This window comes from Tauraco erythrolophus, chromosome Z (genome assembly GCF_009769465.1).
Source record: "Tauraco erythrolophus isolate bTauEry1 chromosome Z, bTauEry1.pri, whole genome shotgun sequence".
NCBI lineage: Eukaryota > Metazoa > Chordata > Aves > Musophagiformes > Musophagidae > Tauraco > Tauraco erythrolophus.
In genome coordinates this window covers 53,227,072-53,247,200 of record NC_141496.1, presented here as the reverse complement: position 1 = coordinate 53,247,200, position 20,129 = coordinate 53,227,072, and the positions used below count along the sequence as shown (strand labels likewise).

Genomic DNA, 20,129 nt, shown 5'->3' with positions numbered 1-20,129 from the left:
ACTGAAACTATGACACAAAATTCAGTTACTTTACCACATCTCAAGCTCTCTCTTTTCTGGTTCCTCAATTCTTTCAGCAAAGGGTTAGTTCTTTATTCTCTACTTTTAAACCAGTGCCTTGCAGTATATTAAATATAAAGCATCCAAAGCTTATACTTAATAGAAAAATACTAATCTGCTCATTAACTCTCCCATGGCGTTTGTTTCACCAGTTAGGTTTATAACTCCAGCATAACACTAAGTTAAAATGCTATATTCTTGCTTTACAGTGGTAAACCCAACCAAATATCATTGGCATCAACTTGAACTATGCATTGTTTGACAGATGTTCTTTCACTTCAGTACTAAACATCTTATAATGTTTTTACGCTTCCACAAAAAGTTGCACAGTTTCAGATGTGGCTCCAACTGTGTCATTTTGTGCACATAAGTGAAAATACAAATAGCACTGGCCAAAGAATTCTGCTTTGTGTCATATCCACTCATTTGCACATAAAGCGGGTGAAGCTACTAAAAAAAAAAAAAAAAAATAGAAATCTGTTCAAGGTGATGTCACCTACAAGCACAACTGCTAACAAGCCCTTGTCTCGTTCATTAGAAATTTAACTCTGCAACTAATGAAATAAGGAGAAAACAGATGACAATCTGATTTCTCTCTCAAACCTGCAGATTCAGTGACAGAACATATTGCAGAAAAGAAAAAAACAGTATAGCATCAAACACAAAGACTGCTTAAGGTTCTCCGAAATAGTTTTTCTATGTGAAATTTTTGTATTGAACAAACAAATCCCATAATATGACAGTGTATTTCTTGGTTACGCTTACATTAACGTTAGTGCTGTAAACTGAAGCTCATACAGACATATATTATGCAGGTTACACTACCTCTAATGTGAGCCACGTAGGTTCATTAGCATAAATCCCAGCACATGTTAAGAACTACCTGAAGTTCTACGTGAGTTTGAGAGCTACAGCAAAACATAATTCATTATAAACTTCTTATTGTCAACAGTTTCAAGTTAGTTCAAAAGTTGTACATTAGCTACAATCATTCTGAGATGCAGCACAAACTAAGGTAGCCTTTCAAGTCCTTTTGAAAAGTAAGGAAGCAGAAAAACGGTGAGACTGATCTGTGGCCTGCAGGTGGAGCAAGAAGAGCATGAGACAACACTTCACTCTACTTTCCATTTACTAGCTCTTTATTAGAGCCCCCACTAACATTTTTTTTGCAAGAGAAAGCAATATGAATCAACTTGACTTAGTGAATTATCAGAAGTACTAGCTTACAGCTTTTGAAAAATGAAGATATAACTTCATTATAGGAACTTAATTTTACCACACAGCTGTTAAAAATACTACTAGAAAGTTCAGAGCATTGCTACATGCTCTTACAGTGGATCCAGACAATTAAGTTTTCCTTAAGAGGAAACAAACAAATCAACTCTAGATACCTGGCCACTGAGCAGGTGATGTATTGGGAGTCACTGTTTCTTCTAAGCTTGTTGTTCTTAGAGAATGGCGTTGAGTTAATAGCACTGTCTGATACACTGTTCCAGTGAACTGATTTGCTTGAAATGAGCTACAAAACAGAAAAGTGGGATGTCATATTTATAAAAAAAATGTTACATTTAAAACTATTCAAGCGATAGCCCTTTCTAAACGTAAGCAGGTATGAGCACTGCCTTCTGGTGCACCATCTATCATACCATCACTACAGCGAGACAGCGTGTTGACCATTCTCTAAAAAGTATTTTTCATAGACCTTTACCTGTAGCTGTGGCCATCACAAAGACATTGGTAGATGCAAGCAGAGAGCGACGCTGCTAAGGTATGCATTACATATATCTGTAAGACAAAGTTTCATAGAACATATTACTCTCAAGATGCAGAGTGGTAGCATCACAGCCCTTTATGCATACAGATTCGTAACAGTGGAACAAGCGCTGAATATGGAAGGTACAAGCACTTACGGCAAAAATTACTTACAAAGCCACCTTCTCTTCAGAATTAATTTCAGATAAATCAATTCACGTTGCAATGGAAGGAATGGGGAAGCACTCACTCACCCCACCAACACCTCATCACAGATCAGCTCTAGTTGCATCGTTTTCAATTAAGGAACAGCAACATATTAAACCTCTATGCAATTGCAGGGTATAAGTGATTATACTCTAAGTCAGCAGCAATACGCAGGCTCAGAATACAAAGGCTTTGCTTCAGAACAAAAATGACAAAGTAGCTTTGTTTTTGACCAATTCTTGTGCAGTTCTCAGATACACCCACCCCATTTACTCAGTATCACACTGATCACTGTTTTTATCATAGCTGACACTTTTCTTAATGTATCACAAAACACACTTACATAAAGAGCTAGAGAATCTGTTGATGAAAAAGATTCAGTTAAAAAAAATTAGTTTATTATACCTCTTTGTCTGTTCCCTCTGAAACAAAGCACAAAGGAACTGAGCAACCTTGAGTGTTCTCTAGAAATTCCTAGTACAAGTAAACATGATTTGGGACCTAACATAAAACTTGAGGAAAGATTTAACCTAACACTTAAAAGTTTGGCTTCCAGTCTGAACTTAAATACAGAAGAAATCTTACAGAAATGTAACTTTGAAAAATAGACTACATTGTGCTGTATGAGCATACATATTGTTTCACATAAAAGTCTGAGTTTACTGCACTTTGCTGACAAATTTTATATTTCAAAACTTACTTTTATTTGGGTCTAGGACTGAAATGGAGAGTTTACCATTAATATAACAGAAGTGATCAACATATTGTCATAAAGACAAATGCGACACTGAGTGTAGCATGACACGTTTTCTGTAACAGTCGTCCTCTTGGACAAATATCCAGTCCTGAGAGAGGCAGCTGATCTCCTTCAGCTTGTTGAACCACATGCTTAGCACCTCAACAATAAGTGGACATTATTTTAGCCCAAGATAAGTACTATAGAAATATTTATGTCCCACAGTTTTATTACTTGTCACAGGCAGGCACATTAGAAAGTTTTCATGGTGTTAGAAAAAGATTCATGACTTTGGCAAACTGGACAATGACCACAACAACAAACCCAAACAACTATAAGAAAAGTACACACCTTGTTGTTCTGAGTATCTGGATGAGGTGGAGAATCAAGGTTTATTATGGCATGTAATATATCATGAGTTAAGTTACCAAGATGTAGCAATGGATTAGCCACCACTGTTTTGGCACTAGCTGTGCAAGCAAACAGGAGAGGTATGGAGCTTTGCTCTGGTGGAGGGCTGGAAGGTATCTGTATTGGCTGCTCCTAAAACCAAGCAAGAAACACACACACAAAGTGATAGTACAGCTTCCTAAAGAGAACAGAAGAACTTCTGAAAGAGGGGAAGGAGATTCTGAACCACAAAAAAAAACATAACTTGCAGAAAACATAAACACATTAGAAACACTGTGTCATGGTTTGATATGTGGGGGGTGGGGGAGGCGGTTCTGGTGGCAGGAGAGGGGCTTTGCTCCCTGTGATCTCCCCGGTTTTGGAAACTGGCCAGACCTGGTTCTGGCCACCAGATCAGACTCCCATCCCCCTCGGGGTTGAGCCAATCAGCGCCTCTGCAAATTGCCCTATTTAAGTCAGGACAAAGGAATCGGAAAAGGTGCTTTGCCCAGGAGCAAGGAGAAAAGGGAGGAGGGCACTGCCCCCGCTCCCTGGCTCCTGCCAGGCAGCTGCCTGTGTCAGGCCAGTGCCACCCACTGAGGATGGCGGTGGCGGAGCCGGCTGGGGAACTCAGGGAGCGCCCCACTCCCGGGGTGCCCACTGGGCTGAGTTCATCCGGAGAGGACTGAGATCTGAGAGAAATAGCCACATCGACACCAGGTCAGTGAGGATGGAGCGGGAGGAGGTGTGCCGGAGCTGAGTTTCCCCTGCAGCTGGTGGCGAGACGGCACGCAGCCCCCCTGCAACCAGGATGGTCTTGGTGGAGCAGAGACCCACTCACAGCCCGTGGAAAGAAGATGCCAGAACCTGAGGACGGTCGTGTTGGGACGCACGACAAGGTAGAGAGTCATCTGGAGTCTGTGTGACAACCCATGCCAGAGCGAGTGGCAACAACTCCCTAAGAATCCAAGACCATGGTAAAGTCCGCACTGGGGCAATCCAATGGGGAAGGATTGCATCCTGCGGGTAGGACTCACGCTGGAGAAGTCTGTGGATTTTTCCTCGTGAGTAGGGGATCCACTGGAGCAAGGGAAAAGGGTGTAAGGACTCCTCCTCCTTTAAGAGAGAAGTGGCAGTAACAGCACGGAATGAACTGATCTGCACTCCCCCAGTCCCTGCCCCTGCACCGCTGGGGGAGGAGGTAGAGCGGGAGGAAAAAGAAAAGGGGGCGGGGGGAAGGAAGGTGTCGGTTTTAAGATCTGGCTTTGTTTCTTTTTACCCTCTCAAGTAACCGGTTTTGTTTCCCTTTGTCCTTTTAAGTAACCATCAATAAATTGTTTTGCTTTAAGAAAGCCAAGTCAGTTTTGCCCGGGATCGTGATTGGTGGGTGCTCCCTCTGTTCTTATCTCAACCCTCAGTCCCTTTATTACATTTTTCTCCTCTCCATCTTACTGGAGTGAGAAACTGTCTGCGTGGAGTTTAGTTGCCGGATCAGCCTAACCCACGACACACTGTTACATTTGTAATAAAAACAGATGCATGTTATAACAGGAAAAGTTCAACAATAATACAAAACACATTCAAAAAAATCTACAACAAACCTGAAAACACAAACTAAGCTCCTCCACATACCTGCTGAGATTCCTGCAATAGTAGAATTAACTCCATTCTGACAGATGCCAAACCTCCACCATGAGAGCCATGAAGTATACAGTAACTAAGGAACATTCTTAGAAGAGACTGGTATTTCAGAAGCCATTGACGTCTTTTCTGAAAGTCCTCTTTTTGTAGCGTATTTTTTTGCTGGTCAGCTAAGTCTTCAGTGTTTTCATGTAATGTAGCTTCCTCTGGCATCACACTAATTCCTGTCTGTATCTCTTCAATGCTATAATCGCAGGTCTTTTGAAGAGCTACCACTTCTCTTTCAAGCCACTGATAAAGCTGATACCTCAACTTCCCACCATCTACCTCATAACCAGTGGACAGTGTACGAAGCTCTCCAGTAAGAATTTTCAGACATGCTCTAAACTTCAGTTGTGCTGAAATTATATCTTCTGATGGACTTAGAGTATCTTTGTCATCAACTACACTAAAAGATTCTGTATAACTAGAACTTGTTTCATATAATTTTTCAGTTTTCTTCAGAGGTTTTAGCTCTTTCATTACCAGGGAAGAATCTTCACTCTCATCACTTTCATCACTGTCTGACTGTAGTTTCAAGTGTTCATCTTGAAATACCACACTTGGCTGGCTCCAGTCAAAGGAAAGAGTTGAACTTGAATGTCTTCTTGATGAAGACGATGAACCTAGACCATTGAATACTGGCTGTGACCAATCAAAAGAGGAAGATTGGTCTTTTGTTTCCAACTCTTTAACTGGAGAAGATGGTGAGAAATCTTTACTGGTATCCATTAAACTAGGCGATCTACAGAATGACTTTGACCTCTTGACAACTTTGGGCATCTTTGATAACACTTCTAAGGCCAACATAGGACAACCAGCTTTTAGATGAGCATATGCAGTGGTGAAAAACAGTCGTCTTTCGCCTAGGTTGATTTTGTCAGCCAATCCATTTTCTACTGTTAGGCAAACGCGTGTGGAAGATGTATCAGAAGAGCCAAAGTGACGTCTCAACAAGAGAGGATGTGTTCTTAAGTAGTTATAGAAGTTAAACACTGCAGGGTTACAACTTGATAAGCCATCTCCTTCATCTGAAAAGATATTGCATCATGAAGAAAATCTACTATTCTGTATGAAATTTACACATCTGCAAAATTCTAAGTTTATCAGAAGGCTACTAGGTATTAATATTCATTCCACTGTTTACTTCATTGCACCTCCCTTTTCATCTTCCTTTGCACCTTTATCATTTGAATATCTCGGGAGGGAGGACATCACCAAACCTAATCATTACTAAAAAGAGATGCTTAAGTGGGAAAGCAGGTAAGATCTTTAATTTAAACCAGCTGCCACTTCTTTTCCTTGCTATCAGGCCAGTTATATGTTCAAGTAGAACTTGAACAAGACCACATTCCAGTTCAGTTCAGATTTCTGAAGTCTCCATTACTAAATAACAATAGATGTTACATCTTAAAGATGTTTATCTAAAAAAAATTATTTTTTAAATTTTTGCATTAGTATTTCTTGTCTACCTCAACAAAAAAGCAACTTATAAGAAAACTAGAAAATACATAATATTTATACATACTGATACATAATATTTATACATACTGATACTAATATTACATACAAATAAATTTTTCAGCAGTGCAGCACCTATACGTTTTATTTTCATGTCAAAAACCACAACATGAAAAACCCTGAAAAGATACAAGCATCAGCACAGGACTATTCACACAGGTTTCGAAGAGTCCGGGGTTAGCTGAAGTATCCCTTACTGTTTCCACCATCAATAGTTATGGCACAACTAACTGCAGATAATAGGAAAAGGTACGTGAAAGAGCATCTTTTAAGTAAGAAAATAAACCAAAAGACCACAAACACGCCATTGAACTGAATAAAGAGTTAGAATATTTGAATGATTTAGGTTGGAAGGGACCTTAAAGATCATCTAGTTCCAACACCCCTGCCATGGGCAGGGAAACCCTTCACTACACCAGGTTGCTCAAAGGCTCATCCATCGTGGCCTTGAACACTTTCAGGGATGGGGCAGCCACAGCTGCTCCTGGCAACCTGCTCCAGTGCCTCACTACTCTCAGAGGGAAGAATTGCCTCCTTAGATCTAATCTAAATCTACTCTTTTTCAGTTTAAAGCCATTGACTCTTGTACTGTCATAGAATCATAGAATCATAGAATGGTTAGGGCTGGAAGGGACCTTCAAAGGTCATCTAGTCCAACCCCCCTGCAAGGAACAGGGATATCTCCAACTAGATCAGGTTGCTCAGGGCCTCGTCCAACCTGGCCTTGAATGTCTCCAGGGATGGAGCATCCACCACCTCTCTGGGCAACCTGTTCCAGTGTTCTACCACTCTCATGGTAAAAAATTTTTTCCTAATATCCAATCTGAATCTACCTCCCTCTATTTTAAAACCATTACCCCTTGTCCTATCACAACAGGCCCTCCTGAACAGCCTCTCCCCATCTTTCTTGTAGGCCCCCTTGAGGTACTGGAAGACCGCTACAAGGTCACCCCAGAGCCTCCTCTTCTCCAGGCTGAACAGCCCCAACTCTTTCAGCCTGTCCTCATAGGAAAGGTGCTCCAGCCCTCTTATCATCTTCGTGACCCTCCTCTGGACCCTCTCCAACTGGTCCATGTCCTTCTTATGTTGGGGGCTCCAGAACTGGACGCAGTACTCCAGGTGAGGTCTCACGAGGGCAGAGTAGAGGGGGAGAATCACCTCCCTCGACCTGCTGGCCACGCTCCTCTTGATGCAGCCCAGGACGCGGTTGGCCTTCTGGGCCGCAAGAGCACATTGCCGGCTCATATTGAGCTTCTCGTCCACCAGTACTCCCAAGTCCTCCTCAGGGCTGCTCTCGATCCATTCTCCGTCCAGTCTGTATTTGTGCCTGGGATTGCCATGACCCAGATGTAGGACCTTGCACTTGGCCTGGTTAAACTTCACGAGGTTGGCACGGGCCCACCTCTCCAGCTTGTCGAGGTCCCTCTGGATGGCTTCCCTCCCTTCCAGCATGTCGATGGCACCACACAGCTTGGTGTCATCGGCGAACTTGCTGAGGGTGCACTCCATGCCACTGTCCACGTCACCGACAAAGATGTACAAGAGGGCCGGGCCCAACATGGACCCCTGAGGGACACCACTCGTGACCGGTCTCCACTTGGACATTGAGCCGTTGACCACTACTCTCTGAGTGCGGCCATTGAGCCAATTACTTATCCACCGAGTGGTCCATCCATCAAACCCATGCCTCTCTAGTTTAGAGAGAAGAATGTCGTGCGGGACAGTGTCAAAAGCTTTGCACAAGTCCAGGTAGATGATATCCGTTGGTTGACCCTTGTCCACCGATGCTGTCACCCCATCATAAAAGGCCATCAAGTTGGTCAGGCACGATCTGCCTTTGGTGAAGCCATGTTGGCTGTCACCCACCACCTCCTTGGTCTCCATGTGCCTTAGCATGGTTCCCAGGAGAATCTGCTCCATGACCTTGCCAGGCACAGAGGTGAGGCTGACCAGCCTGTAGTTACCCGGGTCCTACATAACCTGTCACTACATAACCTTGCAAAAAGTCCCTCCTCATCTTTCCTGTATGCCCCCCTTTAGGTACTGGAGAGCTAGAAGCTCTCCCTGGAGACTTCTCTTCTCCAGGCTGAACAGCCACAACTCTCTCAGCCTGTCTTCATAGCAGAGGTGTTCCAGCCCTCTGATCATCGTCGTGGCCCTCCTCTGGACCTGCTCCAGCAGCTCCATGTCCTTCTTGTGCTGGGGACTCCAGAGCTGAACACAGTATTCCAGGTGGGGTCTCACGAGAGCAGAGTAGAGGGGCAGAATCACCTCCCTCGACCTTCTGGCCACGCTTCTTTGGACACAGCCCAGGATACAGTTGGCTTTCTGGGCTGCCAGCGCACATTGCCAGCTCATGTTGAGCTTCTCATCCACCAGCACTCCCCGGTCCTTTTCCTCAAGGCTGCTCTCAATCCATTCTTTGCCCCGCCTGTACTTGTGCTTGGGAATGCCCTGACCCATGTGCAGGACCTTGCACTTAGTAACATTTAAAAATGATTTTACACAGAAAGATATGACCAAGATGGAAAAACGTGAACACGGTATCCCTTATTTGCTCAAAATTATCCTGAGGCATGTAACTTCTACTGAAATCAGTCTTTAAAATGAATTACACAACTCTAGGGATTCGAGTCCTCATTTATCCCCATCAAGTCTCTTAGTAGCCAGGACTGAAACAAGCTAGCATGTTAACTACTAGGGACTTCAAATATTAACTTCCTTGAGAACATTAACTTTTGGAAATAATACAACTGATTCTTAGAATACCTATAAAGCTAGCAAGTGAACAGGGAAAAGAATCACTTTAAGAGACTTACATGCTATTTCAGGCACCACGTGGGCCTCCTTGTATCATGCTAAATATCAAAATCTTTTCTATGGCAGTTTATCATTGTGGTCAATCATTCTTCCCAAGGACTAAAGCTACAAAACACCATGTCTTCCAGACCCTGCTACGTAACATTGCAATCAGAAATTTCTTCCTAGCTTGTGATGGAGTCGAAGTAACTAATAAAGTTAATTTGCCTGTTCATCTTTAAGTGGTGCTGGAAAAACAGCTGCATCACTGCAGAGTCATTCTCATTATCTTGATATTCATGTACTTAAAGAATAAATTAAGTATCCATTAATGGGATATAGGATAATAATAACACAGTCACTACATTTACTATAAAACCACATACATTGCTACAGCAAGCTATTTTCTAGCAATGGTGAGCAACTGCGCAGTACCTGGTCTTGTTCAGTCTGCACTGTAAGAAACTACTACTTAAATGAACAAATAGTTAAAACCAAGCTAACAGGAAAAATACTCATATTCTTACCTCCTTCATCTTCAACAGAATGTTTAATCAAAGTGTCAAGAGCCTTGCTATAATCTTCCAAAATCCAGTAAGCCATACTTCGCAGAAAAGGGTCACAGTGTATGTTTCCTAAGCTCTCTTTTCTATGAAATGCACTTCCCAAAATTCTCTTCTGTAGTACAGATTTGTAAGTACTAGATACTTCAAACTCTGACTCATAAAGTCTTGATATTACAAGAGCCAATTGAATGTCATTCAGTTTTTCAAGGCAGACCTAATTGAAAAAAAAAAATATATATTCACAAGACCAGACGTTATAATTTCTCCTCTGGTTAATCACAAGACAGGAAGTGACACGAGTCTGTTCAGATTGAGATACATAGGTCTATCAATTCCTTAAAAAATTAGCAGGAACTATGCAGAATAGCTGTGGTCAACTATTATATACAAGATCTGATTTCCAATTTCTTCTGTTTAAGTCTAACATGACAATAGATCTTTGAAATCAATTGGCTTCAATAAATCATCATCATCAGTGTGCACGTGCCACCTCCTGAAGCGGGATGTTTTGGTTCTGAAGCTTTACAGAACAAATCTTTCATTATCAGAGAGATGAATTTCCTCCCACTTTTGAATTCAAACAGACCCAGGAAATAATTTTTTTAATGAAGGGATTCTAGGAGCCAACCCACATCACTGCTTTTTAGCATTCATTTTCAGATCTGGAACTTTCTAATGAAAGCTATGTTGTCTTCATACACGACTGGTCCGACAATCTGAAAGCAGGTTAACGGTAGGCGCTTCTTATTATTATCATGGAGAAATTCGCCATGGGACTTTTTAGTATCACTAATATGAGAGCTAAAACAGAATCAATATTTAAAGATCAAAGATTTTTATTTGTCATTCATGGGGGAGTGGGAGCGGGGGCGGGGAAGAGCACAAACAAACCAGAATCTTCAGGGGTTGTACTACTGCAAAATGCAAGTCACGTGCAATATATTTTTTAGTTTGGGACAATGTAACAGTCTTAAACATAAAAAAATAGTTCTTTATTTTATTACCTCCACTGCATCTTTTAAGTGTCCTGCCAACAAGAAAAATGCTGCAGAATGTTCAAAACGCTGTTTGCCAAGCAAAGAAAAAGCATTCTTTAATGCCGCTTTACGCCATCTGTCCTCAGTAAAGTTGTTTCCAAAAAACTGTGTCATTTTAGTATCTTTTTGGGACCTGCATGTTGAACATAATTGATAAAAATATTATGTATTTTACTAGATGCATTATGGCTCTTCATTTCTTCAGAATTTTACACAGACCTTTTCATTAGGAAATACAGAGGCTGCCATCATACCGGGCACATGGAAAGCTTCATATTTAAAATTAACAAAAAGTTTAGTAAACACAAATATTAATTATATTTTGAGTTAACCTGATACAAATACAGAAAAGCTCATTTCTCTCAAGTGTGCTCTTCAGATCGACAATGCAAATTACTTTTTAAAAAGTTTGCAATGTTGAGCATTATATAATGAAACACCAGTTTGAAAACCAGACTTAATTCAGTCCTCTGACCTTAAGATAAAATTTAGACCAACAAACACTTTTCTAAAAGACAGCCACATCATTCCACACACGACACAGGTAGTCCTCAAAAGAATTAAGCACCGATTGAAATTACAATAGATTTGAGACTAAAACTTGAAGCATCTACCTTCAGAAACAGCAACTAAGCGACTAAGATATTGAATCTCAGCTTTCAAATGGTAATGTTAATGCTTCTTTTTAACTACCATCACATTCAACATTTTTCCCAAAAACTACACCAGAGTATGAAACTCCATGTAAGAGCTTGCATGTCTCCTACCTGTATAATCCCCAGATCACAGCCTTCTTTTTCATTGCAAGGTAAAAAATGGCTGCGTCAAGTGGATCATTGTTTCGCTGAAAGGCTGCTTTAGCCACCTGTGAAGACAGTTCAACAGAAAAAAAACCAACCAAAATTTAAATTACTCTTAAATGGGATTCCTGTTGCTTCTGGTACTCCATGCCCCACAGTACTCGGAAGTTCTCTGTAATACAGGATCCCTCCTCTCACTACAGGTCTGACTTAAGAATGAGTGAAGATACCACAACTTCAACTCCTTGTCTTCGTTTGATATCATTTAGCAAATGCTTTTCTGGTTCTAGAAGCCTTTTGGCAGATCAAATGGGAATGCCTACATCTGAAACCAGTTCCTGAAACTGTAACAAAATTAATTTATTAGTTGCTCTGCTAATCAAAGGACAGATGGCATCTTGAAGAACAGGCTGGGACCAGTTGCAACAGGAGAAGAGTTGTTTACAAGAGATTACTTTTGGAGGTTGGAAAGGAAAAATGGGTAAGTGGCAGCAAGAATAGTCCAAGACCCATGTAAGGTAACCTTAAATGCAGGCCCAGAATACTTGGAATTTTTTAAATGCAAGGCAGGTAAGTTTCGTAAAATGATGATCAAATGCTGAAGATTGAAAAGGAAAAGTAGAGACACGCATTTTACCACTTTGTGCTTTGTAGTCAAAGTATCTTGTGCATGTCATTTTCTAGCTCAACACACTTGGCTTTTCCAAGAGCTTAAAACAAGTGATAATAAGGTTAGGCTTATCACCACATCTGTGATGATTAAAATACATATTTTAAAAAAACAAACAACAAAACCGCACCAAGCCAAAACAAAACAATAGAAGATTTTGGTATTATGGAAATGTATTAATTTGCAAGACTGACATAAAATATCTTGTGACCCCACTTGTGATAGGTTTCTAAGGAGCTACCTTTTTCTGTAGCTTGTTACCTAATTTTGTCGTAAAAACAACTATATGCTTAATCTGCATCTTGAGCATCCACGATAAGCACTGTACACCGCCACTTGAAAACGGAATATCTAAAAGCCACAAATGTACTTCACACTGGAATTTGAAACCTAAAGTATTAAAAATAGTTAAATACAAAAGTTCATTTTCATACAATAAACTATATGTACAAAAAACCCCACAGCATGAAACATTCAGAAATGCTGAACATATCTAAAATTAAACCCACGTAAATAGAAGGTAAACACCAGATAACAGCTGTTTGAAAAAAGTTTTATAATTTTGTTTCAGAATGCTGTGTTTACCTTTTCTATGCACTTCCGCAGGCTATGGATGTTTCGAACCCACCATCCTATACCCATAGCTCTGAGTTCTGGCCATGTTGGATCTCCTTTTTGCACTGCTGGGAGCATGCTCAGTAGTTCTTCTTCCGCTACTGAATGAAAGGCCCAGGCAAAATGACTCGTAGATAAGCCTAGATAATAAGCCATTGGGAAAAAGGAAAAAAAAAAAAAAAAAAAGGAAAAAAAAAGAAAGGGGATTCATTAATAAAATAATCCAGAATCTGAAATCGGGGGAGGAGGGGGAAGAAGGGAGAAGTGAAGAAGGTAGAATTGTTTATTTTTTATTTCTAAGTGCATTGCTGATGAGGCAACAGAAGTTTAAGAATATTTGTAAGCACTGGATACCAAATATTAAAGAAAGCTCATACAGACAAAAACATTTTTTTACCTGTAAACTCTTTATGTAAGTTTGCAAAGAACAGAGTTACTGACTGAAGATCAAAATATACTTATAGTGGGTGACATTAAGGTTAACCATGATACAAAGCGCAACATACTGATTAAACTTTTCAAAGTTTTGAAAGGTAGGTTCACTAGTTTGACTTGGATTAGAAAATGCAAAGTTTCAGATAATGACAGCAGAAAACAGGTTTAAGGACAGACAGAAAAGAAAACTGGAAGAAAAAAAAAACCACATGAAGACCACCGCAATTACTAAGCAGAAGCATAGCCAGCTACGGATAATTGCAATTCTAGTGAGGGCCAGGAGATACATCTTTACACAGCGGCACATTCAACTGCACCTCTGCAGATGCCACGGAGGCACTTCTTACTCTCAGCAGTTTCTGAGTTCAGCAGAAGCAAAAGTATCTCAACTGAAACATATTCCATCAGCGAGTTAACTCAGCAGTAGTCTGTTGTAGCAGTCCTAGCAAATTTCAATCTGAAATATAGCTGAGGGGTGACAAGCCATGTGACTGGAAATGCCATCAGCTGTCATGATGACTAACAAAAGAGCAAAGAAGCAATCACAGCCAATTCTTTAGATTTGATTAGGCCTAATCAAATCTCTCTCATTCAGCTGTTTGTAGTATCAGGTTGGAACTACTTAAAACTATAGCAAAGAAAACTATTTGAAATAGTTCACTGGATAATTACAGTAAGCGTATGAAAAAAACATTACAAGTCTGAGTAGACTGTAAGAATTTTTTTTTTCAAATATGCATTAAAAAACTAACTAAATACGTACTCTATTTTCTACTAAATTATTCTTGCAGAAGGTTATTGGAACAACATGCTACTGGTTCAGAAAAGCCAGTTCTTTTAGGGAAATAAAAAAAAACCCACCTAAAAACATTCTAGGAAAAAAATCCCTTCAGTTCCAAGACCTTTATCTAAACCAAACCAGAGATTTTCTGCTCTAGCATATATTCATCTCTAACAATATTAATAAAAAACAATAACAAATAACTCATTGATTCTGCAGAGGCATGTCAACAGCAGAGCAATCATATGTATAGCTACGTCACTAAGATTCTCCTCATCTAATAAAACGCATCAGGTACCTTGGTGAAGCAGTTGAGCTCGATATACAGGAGGAAGTGAAGTTGTTAGAAATGTGTGAAGCCGAACAGCCAATAAAAACTTTAAGCCACACTCGTCAAGAGTTTCTCCACCTGGAATTAAATATTTTTATATACACTTTAGAGAAACTACTAAAAGTAGCTATTGAGTGTCTTGACAGAAGAAATACTTTACAATTCTGTGACTACGAACGCCTTAAATTTGTAAACATAATAGTTTTATTTATACTTTTTCCCTTCGAGGAAAGAGAAAGAGGAAAATTTCAAATATAAAAGGTTTTGAAGTTATTTGGTTTTAATGCAACCAATAGAAAGTGTTACTATGAAAACTTATTTCCCAATTTTCTCTACATAATGCAACAAACATTGACCATTAAGAAAGCTGGCCCTTCAAAACTGAATTAGAAACAATTACAGTATGTGCACCCATGGACTAACACTAGCACTAACAGCTAGCAATACAAAATTTGATTTTACAAAAGTCTGAAGTCTCAAACTTTAACAGCAAATACTGTGACGACACAGTAAATAATAAAGGCTGTACTACGAAGCAAAACTATGACATGCTTTCATAAGCCACCAACATATTCCAAAATAGGAAAAAACTCCCCCAAAAAAGTTGTGAAGCACAGTAGTACGCTTCACTTGGAAGAGTCAGCTTACCCTGATTTCTGTCTCTGCTTTCTCCAATGTCAGTACTGGTAGTAGCAATTGTATCTGCCAAGGCCATCAATGACATCTGCTCCATCCTAGTCAGACCTGGCAAGCTTGAATGAAGCAAGTGACGAGAAAGAACTTGAGCATGCTCCGGTCCAAAGTAAGTTGGGCTATACTGAGAAAGATCGATGACTTTTGGTTTCGAACTGTCTTCATCTGCATCAAATGTTACAAGTTCATCTGTACTTATAACAGTATTTTGAAAGAGATCTTCATAATTGTCATTGGGCGTATCTTTTTTATTTTGACTATTTTGATTATTAGACTTCTCTGAACAGGAATAAGATGAATCGTCATCTGCAGCAAGCAGAGCATACAAAGGCAATGGTGGAACAGAGTCTATTTCAATATAGTCCGTAGTCTCAGTTTTGCTGAATGTTTTGGGATCCCTTGCAGTACTTCCACTAGCACTGATAGACAAAGATCTGAGCCTCTTATCATGATTAGGTTCAGATTCATTTATAGCAACAACTTCTCCAGCAATGCACTTTACCAGATGGGACAGAATGGCTTTTGCTCTACGTACTTTACCAAGATCCATGAGTTCCAACAGTTGATATGGATGATATTGAGGTAAAGTGGGAGACAACGTATGAGCTGCTTCAAAAAGACCAGAATCTTCCATTTCCATAGACAGATCACAGGCAGATCTTTTTCCACTAAGTTTCTGTGCAAGGCTGGTCATAGATCTGGTCACGGTTCGCTTTGGTGGATGCAGACCTGAGGCAGCTGACTGGCTTTGTCTCATTAAGCTAGTCATACATGGTGCACTTCCACTGTAGGAATCTGTACTAACTAGTTCCTGCTTGGAAGGAGATTGCCACTGGGAATAAACATGCATTTCACAATCCATTCCAACTACAAGAATGCCATCACGCACCCAAGACAAGGAGACTGGAAAAGGAGGTGATCCTTCTACAGATGAAACCAAGTCAACACAACGCAGCAGGACAAACCTAGAAATGGCTGTAGCCTTTGAACTGCCACTATGGGAGATGGTTACAATCTCCTTACCATTTTGTTCTTGCATTTTCCCAGACAGTTGACCAAACATATAAAGTCTTGATCCAATTCCCACTGTTAGAATATGTGAACCATCTTCCCTAGACATCCAATCTAAGTGTACCAAGTGCTTAGTGCTGGGCATAGTATTCCCACCATGAGACAGAGAAGAGTCTTGTCGGTTATATGCCACTAAGTTACTATCAATACTAACACCAGAGCCTAACATGGTGCCTATCTCGTCTAAATGAAGAGTCTGTTCTAGAATCCAAGAAGAACCTCCTGTAGATTCGCATTCAAAAATACTAACATGCATCACAAAATCATGAGAAAGATTACTATTTTTAGATGTTACCTGCTTGTACGCTACTGCTAATCTGTTTGTGTGTGCACAGCTAACTTCAGTTGGCCTTCCTGGAACATTAATAGCACTACTACTAAGAAGTCCATCCTCAATCAATAATGGCCATTCTTCCCACACATATGTAACATCACTATGTGCACTATACTCTGGCATGGAAGAAGCTGACGATTCAGTCGTAACTCTGCATCTCCAGAATCGAACTTTTCCATCAGAACATGAAGTAGCCAGCAGATACGGTGCACGACAAACAGGATATATGGAAGAAGAACTCAGATGTCCTAAAATTAAATAAAATACACTTTTACTGGGAAAAATACTAAAAAGCAACTGAAAAAGTAAAGACGTTTTTATTCAGTTATTATTTTATTTTTCTGAATTTGAAAAATACTAGCTCTTCCTCACAACAAGGGCTGTCTGCAGGGCCTCACAAAGGAGACAGGACAAAAATACTATGAAACCATTTTACCCTTTGCTTCCATTTCATGCTCTAGAGAAGAGTCGAATTATACTGTTTAAACCTGAATATTAATATTTATCATCTCTCCCATCAAACAATCATTTCCCATTCAGAAATCTAAAAATCTTTATAAAATATTTTTGGAATGAGTACTGATGCAAGCCTTAAAATTTAAGTATAGATCTTACATAAAATTTCATGAATGACTGCAAAACCAAATCTGCATTTCTATAATTCCTTTTATTGCAATGATCTAGAGTTCCTTAAATATAATACCTTATACTAAAATAAAGCTTTTTATTTTAGTTCCAGGATAGACTATAAAGTCAGGGGAGCAAGTTTTAACAATCCTTTTGGATCCATCTACAGGTATTTTAACAACAAATACCAAACTTACTTTGTTTCTATTTTAAGACCAGAGTCAGAAAGGCAAAGATGCCTTATGTAATCCTGTAAAAAAAGATTACAAACCTGCTGATGGCTTCACACTTATTATCTCTACTCCTTCTGGCAAATTCAACTCTTGACTATACACCATTTTGGAAGACAGAGTAAGCCAGCTGGTGCTCTGAAGGTTTGCTCTACAGGCCTGATACTTTTGAGTGAAAGGTGATTGGATCTTCTCTGGATCGGGTGAAGAATACAATTCTTCTGTCTGTGTTGTTGCTTCAGGTGTATTTGAATCTATCTTTTCATCTAAAAAAGTTTGCATTGTTAATTTAAAAAAGTAAATTATTTCTTTTAACCTAAGAAGTAATTTCACTCACCTTAAAATTCCAAAAAGACAGATAAAACATGACTTAAAATTTTACTTTTATTTCAATAAAATGCGTTTTCACATTCAGATTCAAAGACAAATGCTAGCAGACCTCAGATTAAATATTTCTGATATTCTAGAACTGCTGAGAAGTTATAGCTTTAAATAAACTCTTCAGACTTAAAACAATCAAACTGTAACCAGAAACATCAAAACTGCAGATGAAAGAGGTATGCATGTGTTTATCCATGGACATTAACACTTCACAAAGCAGAAAATATCTGCAGCTAGGGAAAATTAAATGAAGACCTCCAGGTCTTATCTTACAAATTGAGAAAGGTATTTTTCAGAAAAGTTTTGTTAATATCCGCTTAAAATGTAGGATCTCATGCATTATACGATACAAACTCTTCGTTACTTTTTTTTTAATAATAAAACTCAACAGTTCAAGTATGAATTTGATTGATTTGCAACATGATAGGTTGCAATAGGTTGGTTGAAAAGCCCTACCAGTAATGAGGCATCATATAAGTAGATCAGAAAGTTTGGATCTTTAGTCTTCTCTCCAACTTATAAACTAATATTTAAAATGAAGAAATTCTGCCTTTGAAAGCAACAGTAAGACAAATACCAATTTCATTTAAATGATGGAAACATGCATTATAACAGATTCCTCTGGTATTTAGTGAACGCCAGATTTATGTATTCTTAAAATGTTTAAATGTTAGCAGAAAACTACTGAAGTATATCTTAGCTTACTTAAAAAGTTTTATAGTTTTTGTGGTAGTTTAGTAGTCTGAAAGAGAACCAGCAGACTTCAGAACTTCAAAATTGTTCATAATTGTAATTGTATCTCTGGTACTTAGGAGATTGAGACTACGGTCCAGTTTAAACTTTATGTGTAAACTCAAAAACTGCAGAACAAAAACTTCTGAGAAGCAAAACACCTGAACTGTTAGGCTGTATTAAAACCAGAAAAATGTATTTGCCCTTAGAATGTATAAAAAATATCAAACTTTAGGCTCAGGCTGAACTCAAAAGCTTCAGCATTCTGAACTTCAAGAAGTAATTAAGAAAGAATGCATTGTGATGAAAGCTTGTAATAGAAGAATTGCAGATTCTTTTCAAAAAGATGAAATACAACTTAAAATACGCTGAAGAGCATTAAGTATTCATGAGATAGTGACTCCTTTTTTAAAACAGAAAGATAGAAGGAAAAGGGCTTACCTACTGAGACAGGAATTGACTTCAAATGCAAATGCCACATATGTAGTAATGAACGGTTTTGAGTATACTCAATTACTATTAAGTAGAATTTTTCAGAGAATCCGTTCTGCTGGTTTCCTGATGAAATTTAGAACAGGAAGATCTTAGAGGTTAGTCACCTGAACGCAGAACTAAATTTTGCTGCCTAGCAAAGAATCGTATTAAGCTATTGTGAACTAATACTGAAACGCAGTGGTCCAACTACATGCAACTCTGCTGATTAGTTTTCTCAGTATTTTATTGCAAGCAATAGCCACTACAATTACAGGCCCCCACATGAAGAACTGTCGATGTTTTCTTTTAGAGAGGACAAAATATTTGCCTGAATTTGCTGGGTACCAGAATGTACTCTCAGCTCGAAACTCTGTCTTTTACATGCTTGTCTCTTACAGACTCTCAGCTGTCTGTTATTGGCAGCTTCAACAGTCAAGACAGTGAGCTAGACGGAGCATTGGCCTTCAATGAATAAAAAGTACACAAGTTACATCTAAAGAAGAAAAGTCATGTCAACAGTTGGCAAAGTCACAGCCTGGTCTAATGGACAGGCTCATCCATCGCAGCCCAGCCAGACTGACTACATAGTCTGGAACACACAAGAGGTACAACGCTTCTCCCTAAGAAATTATTTGCTACAGTTTCACCCCAAGAAAAGACAGTAGGAGCTCATTTCTGGAGGGTGTACACGGACATTGTGCTTCCTTAGCGCCAAAGCAAACCCATTAGGGCCAGGAAGGAATAGTTAGTTTAGCGACCTTTTTTCCATGCTTCCTCTGATCCTTCTCCAGGTGTGTATCTACATAAAACATGATCAAGAATAAGCTACATTTGCCCTGTGGGTTTGACACCGAGTTGCTTCCGCTACTACGGAAAAACGCAAGTGAATTTGTTCTTTTTTTTAAAAACAACATGAGCTAAATAGCTATATGCTTTATTAAAGAAGAAATAGTGAGGGGTTTTAAAACTGAAGAGCTTTGAAGTACTAGCAAATACTTTCAAATTAGAATGTATGCAAATGATACACTTCTAATTTTTTCAAAGGGTCCATTTAGCCCAATTTCTCACATGGCAGCAATCCATACAGACCTTCAGAACACATACAGATGCACACAGCTGCCCTTTTCTAAGATCAAAGAGCTTCCGTATTTCTTTTGAAGTCCTTTCTGTATATCATACTCAAGATGCAAACACACAACAAATTGAT

At 39.3% G+C, this 20,129-nt stretch overlaps 1 protein-coding gene across 9 annotated transcripts in view; it reads right to left on the bottom strand.

The window, feature by feature from the left end:
* Nucleotides 1-20,129, bottom strand: part of DMXL1 (Dmx like 1) — a 90,514-nt gene that overhangs the window by 31,213 nt on the left and 39,172 nt on the right. For 3 of the 9 annotated variants that reach the window (XM_086628868.1, XM_086628869.1, XM_086628870.1), the window contains exons 16-27: nt 18,890-19,006; nt 17,377-17,601; nt 15,029-16,726; nt 14,348-14,458; nt 12,804-12,973; nt 11,516-11,613; nt 10,716-10,881; nt 9,673-9,925; nt 4,778-5,856; nt 3,107-3,298; nt 1,769-1,845; nt 1,452-1,579 (exon numbers count right to left, since the gene is read on the bottom strand). In XM_086628868.1, the coding sequence (XP_086484994.1) occupies nt 1,452-1,579; nt 1,769-1,845; nt 3,107-3,298; nt 4,778-5,856; nt 9,673-9,925; nt 10,716-10,881; nt 11,516-11,613; nt 12,804-12,973; nt 14,348-14,458; nt 15,029-16,726; nt 17,377-17,601; nt 18,890-19,006 (4,314 nt within the window). Of the gene's footprint in view, nt 1-1,451; nt 1,580-1,768; nt 1,846-3,106; nt 3,299-4,777; nt 5,857-9,672; nt 9,926-10,715; nt 10,882-11,515; nt 11,614-12,803; nt 12,974-14,347; nt 14,459-15,028; nt 16,727-17,376; nt 17,611-18,470; nt 18,486-18,889; nt 19,007-20,129 lie in introns of all 9 variants that reach the window. The other 6 variants (XM_086628873.1, XM_086628874.1, XM_086628876.1 and 3 more) reach the window with 4 other exon arrangements.